Genomic DNA, 19201 nt, shown 5'->3' with positions numbered 1-19201 from the left:
GCGATTTTCAGGGGCATGTTATAGAGACCAGTCCTTTGCCTTTTAGAAGTCTCTCCACAATAGCTTACAGTAAGTCTTTGGATGATTAAAAAAAAACCACAAAAAACTTAGGAAGACAAGTAAACATTTGTTTTAAAAAGGCATAAAAATTCAGCATTACATCAACAGACTAGAATAATGGGACAAAAATGATTAAGATGGAACTGCATGTAGGGATAACAACAAAATCAGCAGATATAGGTTCAAAAAGACAAATGCTTAGTAGAAGGCTAAGCTTGACAGCATTTATGTGAGAAAAGAGCTGTGTGTATGTTTTGGGGGGTGGGAGTTTTTCAACAAGTCACATGTTCAACGTGAGTTAACTCTGCATCAAGGTTGCTAGAAAAATATAAATCAAGAGCATGTTAAGTTAACTGAATTTTGGTGTCCAGAATAAGGAAGCTAAAATTGGCCATCAGAGTACCTTTGGAGTTCTGGGTGCCATGTTTTAAACAGGACACTAATAAAGTAGAATGTGCCTAAGGATGGGGACCAGGATGGTGAAAGTCTAGGTATCACTCAGACAGCAAAGTGAGGTGTTTCAACCTGAAGGAGACTGTCCTGAGGTGGATATATTTACAAACATTTTCAAGGACATTTCTTGGAATGAGGACAGATTTACTCTCTGAAGGTCCAAGTAGAACAAAGAGCTAAAAGTCAGCAAGCTGAATCCAGAGGAAGTGACTACTGCGTTTAGCGCTGTCCTTCAGTGTCCTGACCTGCCTTCTAACACAGTGAGCTAACACTTGGGAGTGTCCACATGGAGGGGGGATGATGATCTGTCAGAGGTGGTGTGTGAGACACATCTGGGTTATGTGAGACGTTGGAGCCAAAATCCCTCCCAACATTAAGAATCCCTCTAGGAATCTCTCTCCCCTTTATCCAAGTAACTGTAAGCCATGTCTGTAGACTGGGTACAGCCCTACCAGACCCTACTCTTCACCATCTTATTCTATATCTCATCCAAGGGGCAATTTTAAAGAGTACAAATGCAAATTAGGATGAATCTCTTTTCAAAGAAATAGAGAGTCTTAGGTTAAATATTACATAAACTGAAAATATGATTTTTAAAAGCCTTCTACAGAAGCAGAAAACAAAGCATGCTTAACAAGTCAAAACAAAGGTTTCTAATACTACTTGATATAAAGTTTTCTATTTGGGGAAATAAGATGGTGGGAATAAGCAACAGCAGACCAGCATACCTCTAGCAGCACTTACTGCAGCACTTACTTTGTTGCATCACATGAAATTATTGGCTTTTTGGGGTCACATTTTTAAAAGTATCCTCCTTTTTTTTTTTTAAAAACAAACAAAAAAAAGAGGCCTGGCACTGAAAACAAAAGCAATAAATAGATGATTAAATTATGCTAGTCCTTTAAAAAAAAAAAGAAAGATAGATCTGTCCCAGAATCAGGCAAGAACTTGGAAAAAACTGTTCCATGAGAGCTAATTAATTCTTATATATCAGTTAAATATAGATGGCAGTTCTTATTTAATACACTGCTAATCTGCACAACTGTCAGAGCCCTAACATTTGACTGAGGTGATGGGAGGGAGGTTCGTACAGGTGGTATTTCTTCCACAGGTAGGTTGAGTTACTATATTAGTAGCTGACTTTAATGGTGCAAAAATCTCAACACATGGAGAGGTACATTTCCCAGCAGTATTTTCTAAAACCAACCAAAAATATGACAACGTATCTAATTAAGGCCCTCCTAATTTGAGTGCCTCCTACTTGGGCACCAAGTTTGGTAAGAGACATAAAAAATATAAATAGAGTAAAGTGCTTTTTCCAGAGGATTACTAACATGAAATATACATGAAACATGCAATGGTGGGAAATTTAGTACATGCTCCCCAGAACGTACCTAAATATCGGAGCTAACAGAATGGGCCTTACAAGGGTACTTTTTAAGGAAAAGTGAAATAAGTAAGTAAATAAATAAATACAACCAGAAAAAGGGGAGAAAAAAACTACTCAATGTCTGCGTGTTGAAATATTTAAATATCTTTTCCCTACAGTACAACTAAAGATGTGCTCAACAATCAGGGCCCGTGAAACTGCGTTATTCTGTTTTTGGAAATAAAAAGAGGGCGACCATACAGCAAGGATGCTTACTTTACAGGGCTCAGAGCTCCATTCACCCACCTGACTAGCTATAAATAGTCTAAAAGGCTGATTATTAATAATTAAACTGTTCAGACAGCTTGGGTTGTATTACCTCATCGAATCCTCATCACGCCTCTAGAGGCAGGTGCCGTATTTACTCCATTTTGTGGATGAGGAAACTGAGGCTCTGGGAGGCTAAGTAAATTGCCCAACTGTGCCAGAGGCAGGATGCTGGAGTCCGGATTCAAATGCAGGTAGTTAAACCAAGACAGAAACTTGTGCTTTCAAGGCCTGTGCTGTGCTTAGCTGAGGTTGGAGGGATATAACCTCCTACTACTCTGTATTTTGGGGTCATTTTTAGGAAAGCGGTCAGCCTAGAGCTATGTACATGAGGAAGTCACAAATGCAGAAGGCTATGGTGCCAGTAGGTGATATAAATGAGTCAAGTGGGCCAGGGGTGGAAAGCATGATGATAAATGGCAAGTGACACTGCACACTGAGGAGATGACAGTGAGTGATGGGGACGTAACTAACTAGAGCTTGATGGTCCGCACAGAGGGGGCGGCCAGTTCTTCACGTCTACCGATTGTGACCTCAGGGAAAGGTGGGGAGAGTGCTGCCAGCGTTTCAGGTTTCTCAAAACGGAGGGTAAAAAATGTCTGAAATTTTACAAGAAATCTCTCCAGTTAGTTTTATGCGCGTATTTTTTTTTTAAACAACATGAAACTTGAAATAAGAATCTGTTGGCAATATGTGGTCCACTGGCTGGTGACTTCTTTTACACATTAAAGGAGAAGACAGCCATCCCCCGGACTAAAAGGCCTGGCTTCTAAACCTCCAAAGACTTTCCAGGCTCTTCTTAGCGTTATCGCGGCCCTAGACTCGCTCAGCAGGTAACGAACAAAATGCCAGTCAAATATCAAGGCACACTGGTCAAAGAAATGGACGCTTCACTCTCCCGAGACAAAGGCAAAAAAGTCAGAGGTATAGGCAGAGTGATACTCTCTCCTTATTTTTCTTTACACCAGGGGCTGATAAAATAAGGCACATTGTCCAAGCTGGCTTCCTGGAAACCACCCTGCCTGCGGCAAATCTACCAGCTGGGCTGGGGGTGAACAGAAACTTGACAGAGAGAGACTGATTCTTGGTTTACAAGGAAGTTTGCGTGTTCATTCTGGGCAAAGAATGGACTCGTGGCCAAATGTTCCTTCCTGGAGAGCTGTCATTCCCCTGTGTCAATGAACAGTTTAAAACCCAATATAATGTGGCTGTTCTTTGTGGCCACTTCAGAATTCTGAAAGGGGATGCACTTTCTTAAAAAAAGGAAAACAGTAAAAAAAAAAATAGAAAGCAGTGAACCTAAGAGATCCGGTAGGCAAAGAGGGGCAAGAAATTCTGACCCTTTCACCTACATCTGCTTCTACCTACCTTTCAGCATTTCTGAAAACTCCTTTTGTTGTTACAGCCATCGAGTTGAATCCGACTCCTAGCGACCCTATGTACAGCAAACTCCTTACAGATAATATAATAAAGACTTAACAATGAAACCCCAGAGTAGAAAGTTTCTTATTTTTTATACTACTTAATCTCTATAATGAGGTTTCCTTCCTGGAATAAAACACGCACTAAACTCATAATGAAAAACTAAAATCATAACTCAGTTATTTGTGTTAAACACTTCCTGGTATACAGAGCAACACGAGTTAATGTCAAAATTTTTTGCTAACTAAAAACTAATTCATACCACTAAGCAGCTTAGAGAAATAAAATGTTTTGTTTCCTATCAACTTCTCAACTGGAATGAGATGTGATCTTCCTATTAAAATTGCATCACATGATCATCGAGTAGAAACCAAATCAACTAATCAAAATGTAGTCCAACTAGTTTATCCACTGTATAGGGCTGCCTGACACCCTAAAACATCTTTGCTTTGGTTTTCAGATAATTGTTCATAGTTTAAAACGGTCTAGGGACAGTGTCCAGTACAGATTTCTCAAAGTTCACATTCAAAAGTTCCACGAAAAAGAGGTGAATTTTCTGAAATACCATGCTGTCTATGAAGTGTTATTAGGAAGAATGACATGGCTCAAACAAGTGCTCAGAAATTCAAGTGTGCTGGAAGAAAAGAAGGAACAGTATTTTTGACGAAGCATCTGTTTGGTTTTAAACAGAATCTTAATATGAAATATTTACCTTAAATATGTTAGGATTCTTCTTTCTCTAACAACTCAACCCAAAAGTACAATTTCACTCTATCATTCCAATCCTTCCACTTAAGTGATGGTATTTCAGAGATCCTTAAGAATCCTTCTCCAGTTCAGACTTTTTTTTTTTAATTTTGTAATCTATACTCCTATTTCCAAATATCGTAAATAATACATGGGAAAACATCACACAAAATAGCAATGGCGGCCATTTTGAACATGGCACAAAGTTACTGATACCTTTGGAGCGAAAGCCATGAAACAACAGTAGAAAGAACCTTAAAACCCCACTGCAGACCCTCACAGATCCTGCTCTTTAGGTAGCATCACTCATGGTCCTAGTGAAGATGATCATGGTGACAGAAGGAACACTCACCTGTCTTTGTAGTTTATCACAGTGTCGATGATAGCGTTCATCTGCTTTGTCAGTTTGGGGGGATTTGGTGATAGTTTCTCAGCTGGAGGACGGCCTCTTCTCTTCTTAGCCTTTTCCACATCTTCTTTCGCAGGATCTTTATCCACATTTCTTCGTCTTTTTCGCTTCTTAAGCCGTACTTCCTCTTCCATTTCTTCCAAATTGCCGTCTTCAATGGCCTGTTAATAGGGAACGAAGGAGAAAAATTCAAGACAAGAGAATAACCAAAAAAACCAATTCGAATAGTTAGAATAAAATGAAACAAACTAACAAAGTAAACATAAAAATAAAAGTTAACAGTTATCAGTGGAGTTAAGAAGAAAAAGGGAAGACTACCATACTGGATAAATAAATGCATCTTTAACCCAGGTCTATTTCATGAGCAAAATATGCTGAAGGCCCAAAACACTAAAAATAAAGAATATGACAAATACGAAAAGATCTATACATTTAAGTGTCTGAAGATAACTAAATCCAAATGAAATTTTAGCTCAATATAAGAAAAAGACCTTAATTGCCTCTTTACTGTAGGAGGGTAAAAGGTAAACCAAAAAAAAGGGATGGGTGAAGAAAATAATTTCCCTAAGAACACGTCCTTACAATCATATAAGCTTTAACCTTTTCTTCTTGGAGGTTTTACATCAATTTTCATGATTCACAACATAAATCAAAATTCCATCCAGATTTTGTTCTAACGTAGCAATTAGTAAACAAGGAAACGGAGAAGTAAGTAGAAAGCCACATTCCTTGGTAAACGCACTTAAATCATCCGAGAGAGCACACACACACTCACAAACAACAAACACTTTTTTCCAATTACCTGCAAACGCTTGCTTTAAACCAGAGCCAGCAGCACTAATGCAGAGAGATAATAAAATAGCTATAAAAACAACCAAGTATAAAAGAAACCTGTTCATAAATGGCTAAAAGATCCATGTGACAGACCCAGAAGTTTAAACTTTTTTTTTTCCTGGTAAATCTCAAAACTTAAGAAAAATAAAAGGAAAAAAAGAACCGCAAAGGAAAGAAAAAGATAAAAGAAAATTTTGACTATGGAAAAGAAAATTTTTAAAAAAACCTTTAAACAAATTCTATTTCACCATTGCTTTCTCACACAAAATAACTGATGTTGTTATTTGTTCCTCCTTTCTCCCAATATTGCCTCCAGTATGCGAATGCTGATCAATCCTTTCTCGTAGCTGAAAGAGCTCTAATCATAAGGCAATTACCTTCATTTCTCCACAGCACCAAACATGGCTAATATTTATGATCATGTGAGTATAACAATCAATATAAAGAGTGATTACAGCTCAGACATAATTTCTTTCACTTGTGTACAATGCCTCCTGAAAAAGAAAGGTTTTGTGAAGAAAACCTGGTGCAGAACACAAAACAACCTGGCATGTTAAAAATGCCAGTGGGATTTAAAAAAATGTTTTCTATGCATCTTCCAATGTGCAAACCCACAGAAGCAACATGCACACAGACAGAATCCTAAGGGACAGTCTGAGCCTAGGCCTTAATAATCAAAAGACAATTTCCATCACGATCCTACAGTGTTCAGATAACCACTATGAAGGAGGCGAGATCTAATGAGTTATGAAGAAAAAAGGAAAAAGAAAAAAAAAGCCCCACGTTATTTCATTAATATTCATTTGCCTAAAAGCAGGACACCCACTATACAGCTAAACACACTGCAGCTAAGCGAAGATTAAGAAAAGGAAATTGTCCCGCAAATCTTGGAGGCTGAACATGCTAATAATAAATACAGCATGCAAGGCTGTCAACAGTTAATGGTATTGCTCTCCTCCAGCACCCAGTTGCACACAGAAATACGGAGAACACCGGCTTTTGATGTGTTACACACCTACACATGCCTGGGATGTAGTTCTACTGAATCTTCAAGACGGCAATGAAAAAGGATATTTACCTTACCACTATCAGGAGGCCGGCTATCGGAAATCACAGTTAGTGGGGATAAAATTAACAAGCCAGCAAAGCAGCGAGCTGCTAGTCTCTTCATCAGCTGATCAGGAAAAAAAAGAGAGCTGGGGAAAGGCTATGTTTTCATATACAAGTAATTTTATTTTACTGAAAATTTAATACTGAAAGGATTGTGGATACTCAAATCTGCTGTTTCATTCTAGCTGCTACTACAAGGCCCGAAGCCTTCCTCCTTCAGCCTGTTTTAATATTGACAACTACTTATCATATTGTTTTTCCCCCTTATTATTCCAGGCAGCAGAATTAGAGATTTCAGCTCAGGTGGTTTCCACTTCTTACTTGCCTCTTAACAATTAAGCCAATCAGAAAACAAATTAATATTCAAATTTAGTTTAAAAAATGAAAACAAGGTATGCTTTATTTTGGGTATTTTAAACCTCATTTTAGTGCTTTTTTAAAAAAATAGGCTGCATGGTTTCGGAGCAGTCTCAGATGAATTTTTTTTGCATAAAGGAATTTCTTTTTCATTAAACCCATGTAAGTAAAAGCAATGTGCATGTTCTCAAGTTCAAATATTTTAATACAAATGTTATTCTTCTCTTTAAAGAAAATCCCACACAACTGGGATACTTCACTTTCAGTTTCACGCTGTAAAATTTTTCATTGTTTTTCTTTGCAGTGGGATAAATGAAGAGGGAGAAGTTGTGAAAAGGATATTTCTACTCTCCCCCTTAATTTTGAAAAAAAAGAACAAAGCATAAGCTTGTGATATCTGGACTTTTAAATCTCTAAATCTGTGAGTAGCTAAGAAGCGAAGAAAACAAATTAAATCGCAAAAAGAACTAGTGAAACCATTTTTATTACAATTGCTAATACGTGCAGATTCTTATTAAATTTAGGTTTTGGAATCACAAGGAAACAAAGTACTGACCATTATTCCCCTTAAATTAAGGTTTTATGCAGGAATGCAGAGAGCTACAAAACATCTTCCCTCCTCCCCCAAGACCCCCAACACATCCATATGCAGAGCTTTATGCCCAGGGCTTTCTAAGGGTCTTTTTCTAATGGAAATCAATTCACTAAATATTTCCCAGTGCTTTTCGCACTTCCAGAGTCGAGCAAGATCACTCCTGCCTGTAAGTAAAATTATTCATGGAAATTTAAAACTGTTCTTTTATTTTAAAAAATTATTTATTACACTGGCTCAACTGACTCAACTCAGTGCCAGGGGGGCCCACGGAAAAAAGAAACTTGCTACACAACGCTAAAGTACTACCCCCAAAAGAATTCCCTTCCAAACCTTTTACCAGCACAATAATGAAATAAATCACAGAAGCAAACCCCCAGTTTCCGACTGGTGACGTGTTGCGCAAGAGTGCGGGCCCTAATTCAACATACAGACGGCTCCCATGCTGAACTGCCTCTAGATTTAATGAAGTGAATAGGAAGGAAGTCGGGGGAAAAAAAGTGTACAAATAAGAAATTAACACTTTCCTTCCCTACCCAAACGGTGAGATACAACTACAGCGAAGTTTGGTGAGGCACTTCTTTTCTTAAAGGCGCACTGCACCCATTTGGCTCCGGACGTCACTGAAAAAATCCTTAAGGTGATAAAAAGCCCCAGCCAAGTTAAAAGAGTTAAGCATATTTCTGCCTGCTTTTTTCCTGAATGAAGCTGGGATTTTACTCCTTCCTCCACTGGATGGCAACCTTTTTTCTACCCTTCTTTTTCTCTTTCGATTTTTTTTTTTTTAAAAGAATACATTTTCATGACACAGGATGTGCAAGAAAGAGATACAGCCTGGCTCCTCCTTCAATTAGTTCTTAAGAAAGCAGCGTGCAGGCTCGGATAACAAAATGCAGGAGACGGTTGTGCAGTATTAGCTGTTGCAGAGGAAACACTGCAGCTTGCAAAGCACATGGCAGACCCGGGAATCGGCCACACGTGGGTCCAGTCGTGCCCCTTTCTGTCATTCCGACACACACTACGTCTTTTAGTGAGAGATGGACAGTCCAGAAAGTCGGCATTATCCTTGTTCTTCTTAACCGGCGGTGTAATGAGATACGATTATACACGACTTCACAATAGCACACACCAGAAGGGATCCATGACGATGAATAGGTAAACAGGGACGAGCAAACAAAAATCACAAGCCAACTCCGGCGCATTGTGTCACTGTGGCTGCCTTTCCCACCTCAGCATCTCCAAGTCCACCAAGCAGGGTGGCACAGCCCTTACAGTGGAACAGACCATCTCAGGGCAAATTGAAAGGGGCAATTCGAAAGACATCAAGACAATGCATGGGAAATTTCTTGGATAAGAAATGGGGAATTTACTGTTCGAATACTTAACTCTGATATTTAAATACCCCATTTCTGCCCTCTGACACCTACTTTCTCTCTCTGGAGGTCCTCCTCCCTTAGAAGCTCTAATTGGATGCCAGAAGAGGACCCTACGATGCTGCTGGGGGTGGGAGTGGGGTTACAGAGTTGAAGGTGAAGCATTAAAGGACGTGGGTTAAGACTATTACATATCAATACCAGTGTTTCCTGTGGACCACTCACACATCACTAAACTTGATCCCAATATTCTGGGAGGCTTAGCCTCAAGCCCCGCTGAGGCTCTGGAAGCCAATAATACAGGTAATGATCCCCAAAACAACCAGAGCAGCAGCCAAAGTGACCAAAAAAAGTGGAATTTTTAAGCAAATCTCAGATTTCATGTATGTGAAACTTTCTTATAATAGAAATATTTGACAGCAAAAAATTGAACATGGAGTTCTGGCTCAAAATGACACATCACTAGTCACTTGGTTTAATAAAGACCACAGCACTTTTGGATACAGAATTTCAGACTCAGGGCTTTGGACAATTATATGTTTTTGATGACGACCATCCCCCAAATCAACCTCTTAGAAAAGTGTGCATAAAATCAAATTCCCTAAGCTGAAATAAGCCAGACACAGAAGGACAAATATTGTATGGTTCCACTTACATGAGAAAGAACAGTGGTTACGAGGGGTGGAGTGGAGTGGGGATGGGGAGCTACTGATTAATGAGTACAGAATTTCAGTTTGGAATGATGAAAAAGTTTTGGAGTGGAGAGTGGTGATGGTTGCACAACGATGTGCTGAAATGCACACTTAGAATGGTTAAAATAGTAAATTTTGTTATATGTATATCACCACCAAAAAAAAGTCCCTGAAAACAAATCAAGTTCTCTAAGTATTAAGGAAAAAACCCCAACAACTGCAGGTTCGTACATGTTCCTACCACCCTGACACGCAGCACACAGTACTAGTGAAATCTTGCTAGCTTTCTGAACTCAAACCTTACAGTATTTCAATAGGTAGCACGTTCAGTCTTGCCCCTTGCCAATGACTAGAAGCCTTTTCAAAAATCCTTATTCCTTCAAATGTTATTAAGGAAATATCCGTGATATAAGAAAATACCTTTATATAGGACATACCTATTCACCAACTGTATAATTGTGTTAACAAATGCCTCAAATATTCAGGGAAACAGATGAGCTGATCTGAAGGTGAAGGCCTTTTTTTTTTTTTTGCAGGGGAAGAGCTGCCCTAAGCTAACATCTGTTGCCCATCTTCCTCCTTTTTTCTTCCTTCCCCGCCCCAAAGCCCCAGTACATAGTTGTGTATGATTGTAAGTTCTTCTGGTTCTTCTATGTGAGCTGTGGCCACAGCATGGCTACTGTCAGACGAATGGTGTGGTTCTACACCCAGGAACGAAACCCGGGCCGCCCACGCGGAGCGCACCGAACTTTAACCGCTAGGCTATCAGGGCTGGCTCGCAAAGCCTTGTTTTTTAGCATACTTTTTTTTTCTTTTTCACTGTGGTGCAATTAACTAATGGCATATTAATTCAACAGACCCTCATTTCTTATTTCACTCATTTGTCAGGCAACTCGGATGCCAGCCACACTCCCCACTCTCTCCAAGGTGGGGACTGAAATGTACAATGCTGGCCATAAAGGGGAAGTGAATGGAGTCCCAGTTTTCACTGAATTTCTGGTACAGTGAGATTTCCAGTTTTTTGTTCAACACTTTAGATCACTTTTGCAAAAACGAACGAAGCCTCTTTCTTTTCCATAAGGAAACTTGGTGCAGAGGGGAAAAGGGGAGCCACAGCTTACACAACAGAGACAAGGCAAATCAGTACAGTATTTCAGGTAGAAACAATTTAGGGCTGGGAAGAGAAAAAAAACTATCGGGTATATAAAATTATTTCAGCCACAAGGTCAACTAAGTACCCTTTTGGGCAGTATTAAGTATAATACTCTATTCAGAGAATGACTTTTAGATTTAGTAGAGGGTGGCCCCCCGATATCTGGCCCTGTAGACCCTACCACATACAAACATAATGTATTGATACCTTTATTCTTACAGGTGAGGCACAGCTATGCTCCAGCTCCCTTGGGTGGAATCAATCAAAGAACCTGAGAGAATTTGCAGGCTTGCAGGAGGCTTAGAGAAACCACGGAGAATTAAAAGAAGTACAGTTCTGCTTTCTTACCCCGAGACCATTTATCCAGTTACTATCAACTAACACAACCAGGAGATCCACCCACTTGTGTCTTGAGCAGGGCTTCTCAGGGAGGCCTGGGCCACCCCTGTACTTCAGGGTTCTTGCTATAAAAAAAGGAAGAAACAGGGGCCGGCCCCATGGTGTAGTGGTTAAATCTGGCACGCTCCACTTCAGCGGCCTGGGTTCACAGGTTTGGTTCCCAGGCACGGACCTACACCACTCATCAGCCATGCTGTGGTGGCGACTCACATGCAAATAGAGGAAGATTGGCACAGATGTTAGCTCAAAGCGAATCTTCCTCAAGCAAAAAAAAGAGGCAGATTGGCAACAGAAGTTAGCTTGGGGCAAATCTTCCTCAGCAAAAAAAAAAGGAAGAAATGCCAAAAGAAGGTAACAGATTGTGGTATATAATTTCAATGCTTAAAAAGAATAACAATGCTTTTGAGATAGATAGGTAAACTACAATGATTATGAGTGTAACCTCATTTGGAGATGATGTCAAATGGCAAATTGGAGGCTCTTGAGGCAAATAAATGGTTTTCTTCTGGGCCTCCTGTGATAGGCCGTCCACAAGGAACAGAGCCCTCATCCAGGCCTCCACGCTACTACAGGACAAGTTCTCTGGTCTATGAACCCATTGTGGTTAAAAGTACCAAGTTCTAATGAGAAGGTGCTTGAGAGTGGGCACTGGATCTGATGCAGAGAAGGCCCTTAGTAGCCAAATTACAAGGTAGGAGAACACAGAAGTAAAACAACACAAAAAATCAAAAGTAGAGTAGTTTGAGGCTACCCGATAGAGGACAGAAATAGCCTCAACGTCAATAATCTTAAGACATACAGCATCAGGAATATTTCTATTACTCTTACTACTACCACCATCACCAGTAAGAGCAGCAAACACACACTGTTGATATGTTGCCAGGCACTCAACGCTTTACCTGCATGTGCTCATATAATCCTCATAACAACCCAGTGAGTTAGGTACTATTGTTCTCCTCATTTTACAGATGAGGAAACTGAGGGACCGAGAGATGAGGCATCTTACTCCAGATCATACAAAAGGAAGTCACAGAACCAGGCTTGAACCCAAAGTTTGGCTGCATAAACCATACCCTTAGCTAGGATGCTATTCTACTTTACAGCACCAGGGATGACTCTGAACCACCAGGAAAAGGCTCAATTATGCTTGCTCGGCTTAGGGGAATAATGCAAGGAAAAACATGACATGATGCATCTTAGGAAGACTTCCAGCTAAGACACCACACACACACACACACACACACACACACACACACACACACACACACACGCAGTCCTTGCTTTGCACGGAAGTGTGGACCATAAAAAGGACCATGAAGGTTGAAACTGTACAAAGCCATTTTAATGATCAATGGGAAAATTATGATTGTTCCATGACCTTTAAAAATTTATGTCAAAACATTCAAAACTCTTATTGTCAGTTATACATGTACAGGGAAAGGAAAAACATCGTAAAATGAATATTTAATACACTAATTTAAAACATTAGAAACATTGAGCATTAAAATGGTCTTTTTTTGGTAAAACTTATCAAGAGTATTTGGACAGTGCTTGCCTCCCTCTTCTCATCAGATAACTTATGATATGGAACAAATGTCTTTTCTATGCCTTGGCAAACTGCCAAGGATCAGCTTCCAACATTCTCTCCTTTGCCCTTTCAATGTAGTGGAATATCTCAGAGTTCCTTTAATCTGAAGTGTTTTTTTGCGGGTGTCACTTTCTTTGGGACATCTTCATTCTTTTCTTCACAACCAGTGTCCTCCTTTATGTGGGTAAGTTCACCTGCACTAAGTTTCTCTGGCTGAAGATCTGGAGTCGCTCCTTTATGGCCACTTTGCGATCCTACATCTTTCTTCACTGACGCTCTTGAAAGGGCTGTCTTCCAAGAAAGATGTCTCATCAGCAGTAAATATTTGATGATGATCCTCATAACCACCTGCCTTAACTAACCCTTGGAACCCGGGTGCAAATGTCACAGCAGTGCCCTTATCTGCCTTGGCAGCACCCCCAGCCTGCTCAACAGTAACCAGTTCATGCCGACTTCTGAAATGGTGAAACCAGCCTTTACTGGCAGTAAGAGGTTATTCTCCAGTCTCCTTGTAATTACCATATTCTTTCCACGCGGCAACTAACTTCAGTGCTTTGGTTCAAACACTAGCCAAACTGATTGGAATTTATTTTTTATCATCTTCTTCAATCCAAAGTAAACGCTCAAATTCAACCATAAGTGGCTTTATGTTCCTAGTGCAATTTAAACTATGTTGAGGTGATTTTAGTTTTTTTATTCATTGGACTTTTTCAATATGGTTTGAATTGTAGTTTCATGAAGGACTTGGACTATCTTCACTTTGATGCTGCCATTTTCCCTAATTACATACAATTTTACTTCCTGCATTGTTACTTTTTGTTTCTTTGCTGCACTTTCAACTTTGGTGGCCAACTTCCTCTCCTGATTATCTATTTGTATAGAATGTCATGTGGGTTTATCATGGGAGACAGAGAGCCACCACAACTACACACTTCGCTGTCTGTACATGGACTGAGTAACGGATGCTCAGTGACCAATCACCAACACAGTTTGCAAAAAGTGATGTGATTGGTCACTGATCATAATGTACATCTGTTATTTATATAGTGATTTGTGCACTGAAGAGCCAGCAACAAAGTTTGTACTTTATGCTGTAACTCACAATTAGTATACGATGGTGTTATGGGCTGAATTGTGTTCCTCCCAAATTCATATGTTGAGGTCTTAACTCCCAGTACCTCAGAATGTGACTGTATTTGGAGACAGGGCCTTTAAAGAGGTAATTAAGGTAAAATGAGGCCATTGGGGTGGGCCGTAATCTAATATGACTGGTGTCCTTAGAAGAGGAGATCAGGATACAGATAGACACAGAGGGTGACCATGTGGAGACACAGGGAGGAGACAGCCATCTGCAAGCCAAGGAAAGAGGCTGCAGAAGAAACAACCCTGCCAACACCTTGATCTCAGACTTCCAGCCTCCAGAACAGTGAGAAAATAAATTTCTGTTGTTGAACCCAACCAGTCTGTGGTATTTTGTTATGGTAGCCCTAGCCAACTAATACATACGATAACTGAAATTTGTTATTGGGGGACTGATGTTTTTTAATTATATCACAGTAATGGAAATCTGTACGTATTGGAATGGTGCAAAGTGAGGACAGCCTGTATGTATACAGTATAACACATCCCTTTGAATGAGTGATGGCAGATTTTACCTTTCATGACATACTAGAATCTAATGGAAACTGCCCCATACACAGCACTTGTTGCCTGGTAGCTACATTCTAGATCAGGCAACTGCTGTCTGTCCTGGTCTCACCTGGTGGGACTGGGAACAGTTTCCTGTTCTCAGGATGGCCTTTCTCTAGGATGAGGGCCTCTGCATAAACAGGAGTGAGAGTGACTGGCTGAGTTAGTTTACTTCTTAGGAATTTGAACTGCAAGGGTGAAAGAATATGTCCAGTTGGTGTAGGAGTTGAAGCTCGAGGTAGCACCTAGGCCAGAGATGTTATGAGTAAAACCCATGAACAGAAGACAACAGGCAATATGCAAAGAATACACTATATGAAGGAGAAAGAGTATGGTCCTAGGGAGGCTGTAATTTCGTGTACATAAACACACAAGTATTTGGTTAGGCTATAGATACATGCATACGTACATGCATACATATATATACATACACACAACCAAGTGTCAGTGGGGGAGTGTCTGGCTCTGGTTATGGTTAAACAGCCAACTTGGAAATGTACAATAATTTCATTGCTAGATTTGCTCTAGTTATGTCTGTATGGTGCATCTAAGTATAGGTAAGGTTATTTGTCAAGTATGACTGTCCTACTTTATTTAATGCCAGGTCAATACAGCTAAAAATTCTAAACAAAATTTGAGCCCTGGTTAGCTAAGCGTTATACGTATGTTGCAAACAACTTGCTATGCAATTAACTTTAAAACAAATCTCTAATTTTAAAGCATCAAGATACAAGAACAGAGGTAAATATGACCAGGTTTTACTAATAAACACACTGAGCACTACACTGGCTTTGCAGGCTCCCATAGCTTCTTGGTATTCCAAGCCAGGACTGCAGTTTTACTGGGAATCCCTGGTTGAAATCAACATGGGCAGAGTGGGGTAGTAGAGACACCACCAGGAAACTGGGTCACGTGAAACATGGTCAGCAATTTGTATGGGACAGACAAACACAGGGACTGGCTCCAACTGGCAGTGACATTCACATATAGAAAACATCCCCTAAAATGCATTCCAAAACAGCATCTAGAGAACATTTTAGAGGGTGCACACCTGACAGTTACTAAATCTGAAGCAAGTTAAAAGGCTCCTTCAATGGATCTCCACTTAAGAGCATGGCCCCTCCGCTCTCTCCCCTTGGCTCATATACCAACAGTCAGTTGTGTCCCCAACATCTTGATGTGGTTACACTTGTGATTGGAAGTACACAGTTCAGTTAGGTATTACATAAAAGGAAATACAGTTGTGGAAAGAAATAGAGTTCTTATTTCTATACACAGTGAGCACACAGAAAGACTCCATAAAAGCTGAGCTGCTTAAAAACAAAACAAAACATCGTTGAACTTGGCAAGGGCTAGACTCTTCTCATCTGGGGACGAGTCTGCACTTGCTATGCTTTGTTACTGTCAGGATTCTCACTCAGGCGACGGATGTGTCAGTTAATGATTTGGGGGAATCCTTTCACAATGGATATGTATATCAAGTCACCACGATGTACGCTTTAGATATCTTGCAATTTTGCCAATTATACCTCAGTAAAGCTGAAGTTTAAAAAAAAGAAGGATTTTCTCACTCTAAAACACCAAAACTGGAAATGCTAAGTGATACATAATGGGTGTCACACAAGACAGACTCCAGTATTCCAGCCAGCAGACTCAAAGAGGCACCTTAGCCTCACATTAGGAATGTGGCAAACAGATATACATTGTTTTTCATTAAAATTTGCATCTACATACCAGTAATGCATTATTTTCTCACATTAGCTGATATTTGCATTAACTGACCGCTACTGGTTCTAATTATTTCGATTAAGAAGGCTTCCGCTGTTCTTTCTTTTTGGAATGGGGGTCACGAGGAAAGTCGTATTACTTTGCTTGTTCTTTTTTTGTCATCTAGCTTTCCTGCCCTGCAATAAGACTTAGCAGCTTGATTCTGAATTTGTTCTAAAGAGTTATGGGCTACATCCCACTGGTCACATCGTTAAGTACTTCTTTTATCAGGTTACGGCCCTACTCAACTTCCTATCCTCAGCGTATCAATTTCAAGTCTCCCTGCCTGGACGCTAGAGATCTCCATGGTCTGATCTTACCCAGTCTGACTTGCCATTTCTTGGTATGTGAACACCCACGAATAAGAGGACCACAACCCCAGTGCCTCACCACAGCGTGCCATATTTATTCCCGCCATTGTGATTTCTCTCACGCTTCTCAGAAGAGCGTCTTTCCCAATCCCTAGTACCTGTGCACGTTGTACCATGCTTCCATGATCAACTCCCATTTCCTCGCTCAGAATCTTTCCCAACTGTAACAGATCACTGATTTTTTTTTTTTTTTTTCCCTTACTGAGACCATGCCTTGTTTTTCTCAATTTCCCTACGGTTCCTAGCACAGAACTGGGGGAAGAAAAGTTAGGCAGTACAAATACAGTTGAATACAAATTCAACTTTTAGACAGGGCTCCCTGGGAAAACTGCTTAGGTATATACGTATTTACTGAACATTAGTAGTAAATTCAAGTGTATTTGTTCTAGGTATTTCTAGGTTAATCTTTAAGTACAAAATTATAAACTCTTGCGTCAAACTCTCTGTTATCTTTCCTACATCACCCTCTAGTGATCATCCCATTTCTCACCTTCCCTTTACTGTCAACCTCTAGAGTCACCTTGACTCATGGATCTACTCCCTGACCACACAGTAAAATTCCTTAGCACCCAAGACACTAATATTTTTCAAAAGTTGCCCAAAGCTCCTGAATTCCCATATCTATCATATGGGAGTTTTATGATAGGAATTCCCATTCCCTATCATAAAATAGGTCTAAGACCTATTTTATTTACTTTCTTCTCCATTGTTCCTTATTTAAAATCTCTCCTTCTTATAATGCTACAGTCTCAGGTTTCCCTACCTTTTCTCCCCTTACATGAAGATTCCCCAAGTTTTTCTTTGGTCTTGTGGGAGATCAAGATTTGGCCACCCTGAAATATATCTCTTTACCTTGATTGTTTTCTCTGAGGGACATTTGACCTCCCCCACTAACTGCCTAAAGAATTTGACATGGTGGGTCCTTCCTGGAACAGATCTTCTATAATGATGGCTGTAATGATAATGTAAAATAGATGTTACAATGGGAGGGGCACCAAGCCCCTTTTATCAAAAAACTCTATCTCTCCCTGACCACATTATCTATAGATGACCCTGAAAAGAATTGTCCTCCTGCCCTCTGAAGTCCCAGGCCACTACCCACCCCCAACACGCTCCTCACCTTTAGCTGCAATACTTAAGAAAGCAGCTTAGACAGAGGGACGAGTTGCTCATTTCTGAGTTTCTCCCATGTATACATGTTATTAAACTTGGTATTATTTTCTCCTGCTAACCTGTCTTGTTGATTATTTGGCCAGCCAGAAGAACCTTAAGGGAAAGGGCAGAGGGAGATTCTCCCTCTTCCCCCTACAGTTTTGGCGTAGTCGGCAGGATCCACACTGGCTGGCAAGTTGCCTTCTCTGGCTGGAAGACCTGCCTTCTCCCTGGACTACTGCAGATGATGAGATACGGGAGCGCCTGACGAAAGCCGGCAAAAAGGTAAGACTTCTTACCATGTCAGCCTCCCGGAATCTCTATCTGCGGAGTCCAGTGGAAGGAAGTGGTGAGAATTTTTTCTCTTTCTAAATTTAGATTGGCAGGAGAAAATATTTGGGAAACTAGTTTCTTGGGCTTTTAGTGACTCTTGGTTTAAATTTGGTAGAGTACTGTTGGTTTTTGATCTTGATCCCTTTTCCTCCCAAAGGTAGTCTCTGTTTTTCTCTTTTGTCTGTGTCTTTTGTTATAAGAAGGAAATACCATAGGGTAGGGCCTTGAGCATAGGCCCTATAAGCCTGCTGTCCGGGCCGGCCCCACAGACTGGTGAGTTTGCGGGTCTCACCAGACCGGCGTCTACAAACTTTGCTGTGGGTTATTATGCACATGAAGTGAAGGCCATTGCCGAGGGCATCTTGGAAGCCAAAAATGCCGCAAATTTAAGTGGGCGCGGGTCGAGCAGTTAAGAGCCATTAGGGTGCTCGCCACTTTCAGAAGACTCCCATGACAGGATAAGTTGGATCACGGAACGGGGTAGATGACACAGGTCCCCCGCCAACTGCAAGAAAATGTCCGTGCAACGACGAGGTACTCTGTAAAGCACACAGTTCCCTCCCCCGCGGCCCCTCCCCCGCTAGGTATTATTCTGGCTCCAAGAGACCTAAGGCGTGGCTAAAGCTGTCATTGTGCACATAAGAAAAAAAAAAAAACCAGATGAGGTTTTTCCTTCTGTCTTGTTCTGTGTCCTGAGAAAACTTGGCTTTGTGACCAGTGAGAATATTCTCCTTGGTCTCCACCATACGGAAGGTGCATTTACCGGGGTGCACCTTGGTGGCCAGTCGAGTAGACTGGGGTTCCGAACTGTCTCTGTCCAGCTGTGCCAAGCTCTCAGGGGAGTCTGAATATCTTTGGGAGTGAATTCTGTGGATCACGGGGGCTACATCATCTGCGCCCTCACCAGGGACGCCTCTTGCGTCCATGGTAGATTTATTCTAAGCGTGGAAAGTTACCTCCGGGTCTTTCCTTAAAAAGGCTTATTGGTTCGAGTCACTATTGGA

The 19201-nt window shown here is 40.7% G+C and overlaps 1 protein-coding gene across 8 annotated transcripts in view; it reads right to left on the bottom strand.

Moving 5' to 3' along the window:
• Window positions 1–19201, bottom strand: part of SMARCA2 (SWI/SNF related BAF chromatin remodeling complex subunit ATPase 2) — a 181684-nt gene that overhangs the window by 27753 nt on the left and 134730 nt on the right. For all 8 annotated transcript variants that reach the window (XM_087444534.1, XM_087444531.1, XM_087444530.1 and 5 more), the window contains one exon: window positions 4731–4948. In XM_087444534.1, the coding sequence (XP_087300660.1) occupies window positions 4731–4948 (218 nt within the window). The remainder of the gene's footprint in view (window positions 1–4730; window positions 4949–19201) is intronic.

This window comes from Ceratotherium simum, chromosome 20, assembly GCF_057802395.1.
Source record: "Ceratotherium simum simum isolate JZ-2026a chromosome 20, ASM5780239v1, whole genome shotgun sequence".
Classification (NCBI taxonomy): domain Eukaryota; kingdom Metazoa; phylum Chordata; class Mammalia; order Perissodactyla; family Rhinocerotidae; genus Ceratotherium; species Ceratotherium simum.
This window is presented reverse-complemented; position numbering and strand designations above follow the sequence as displayed.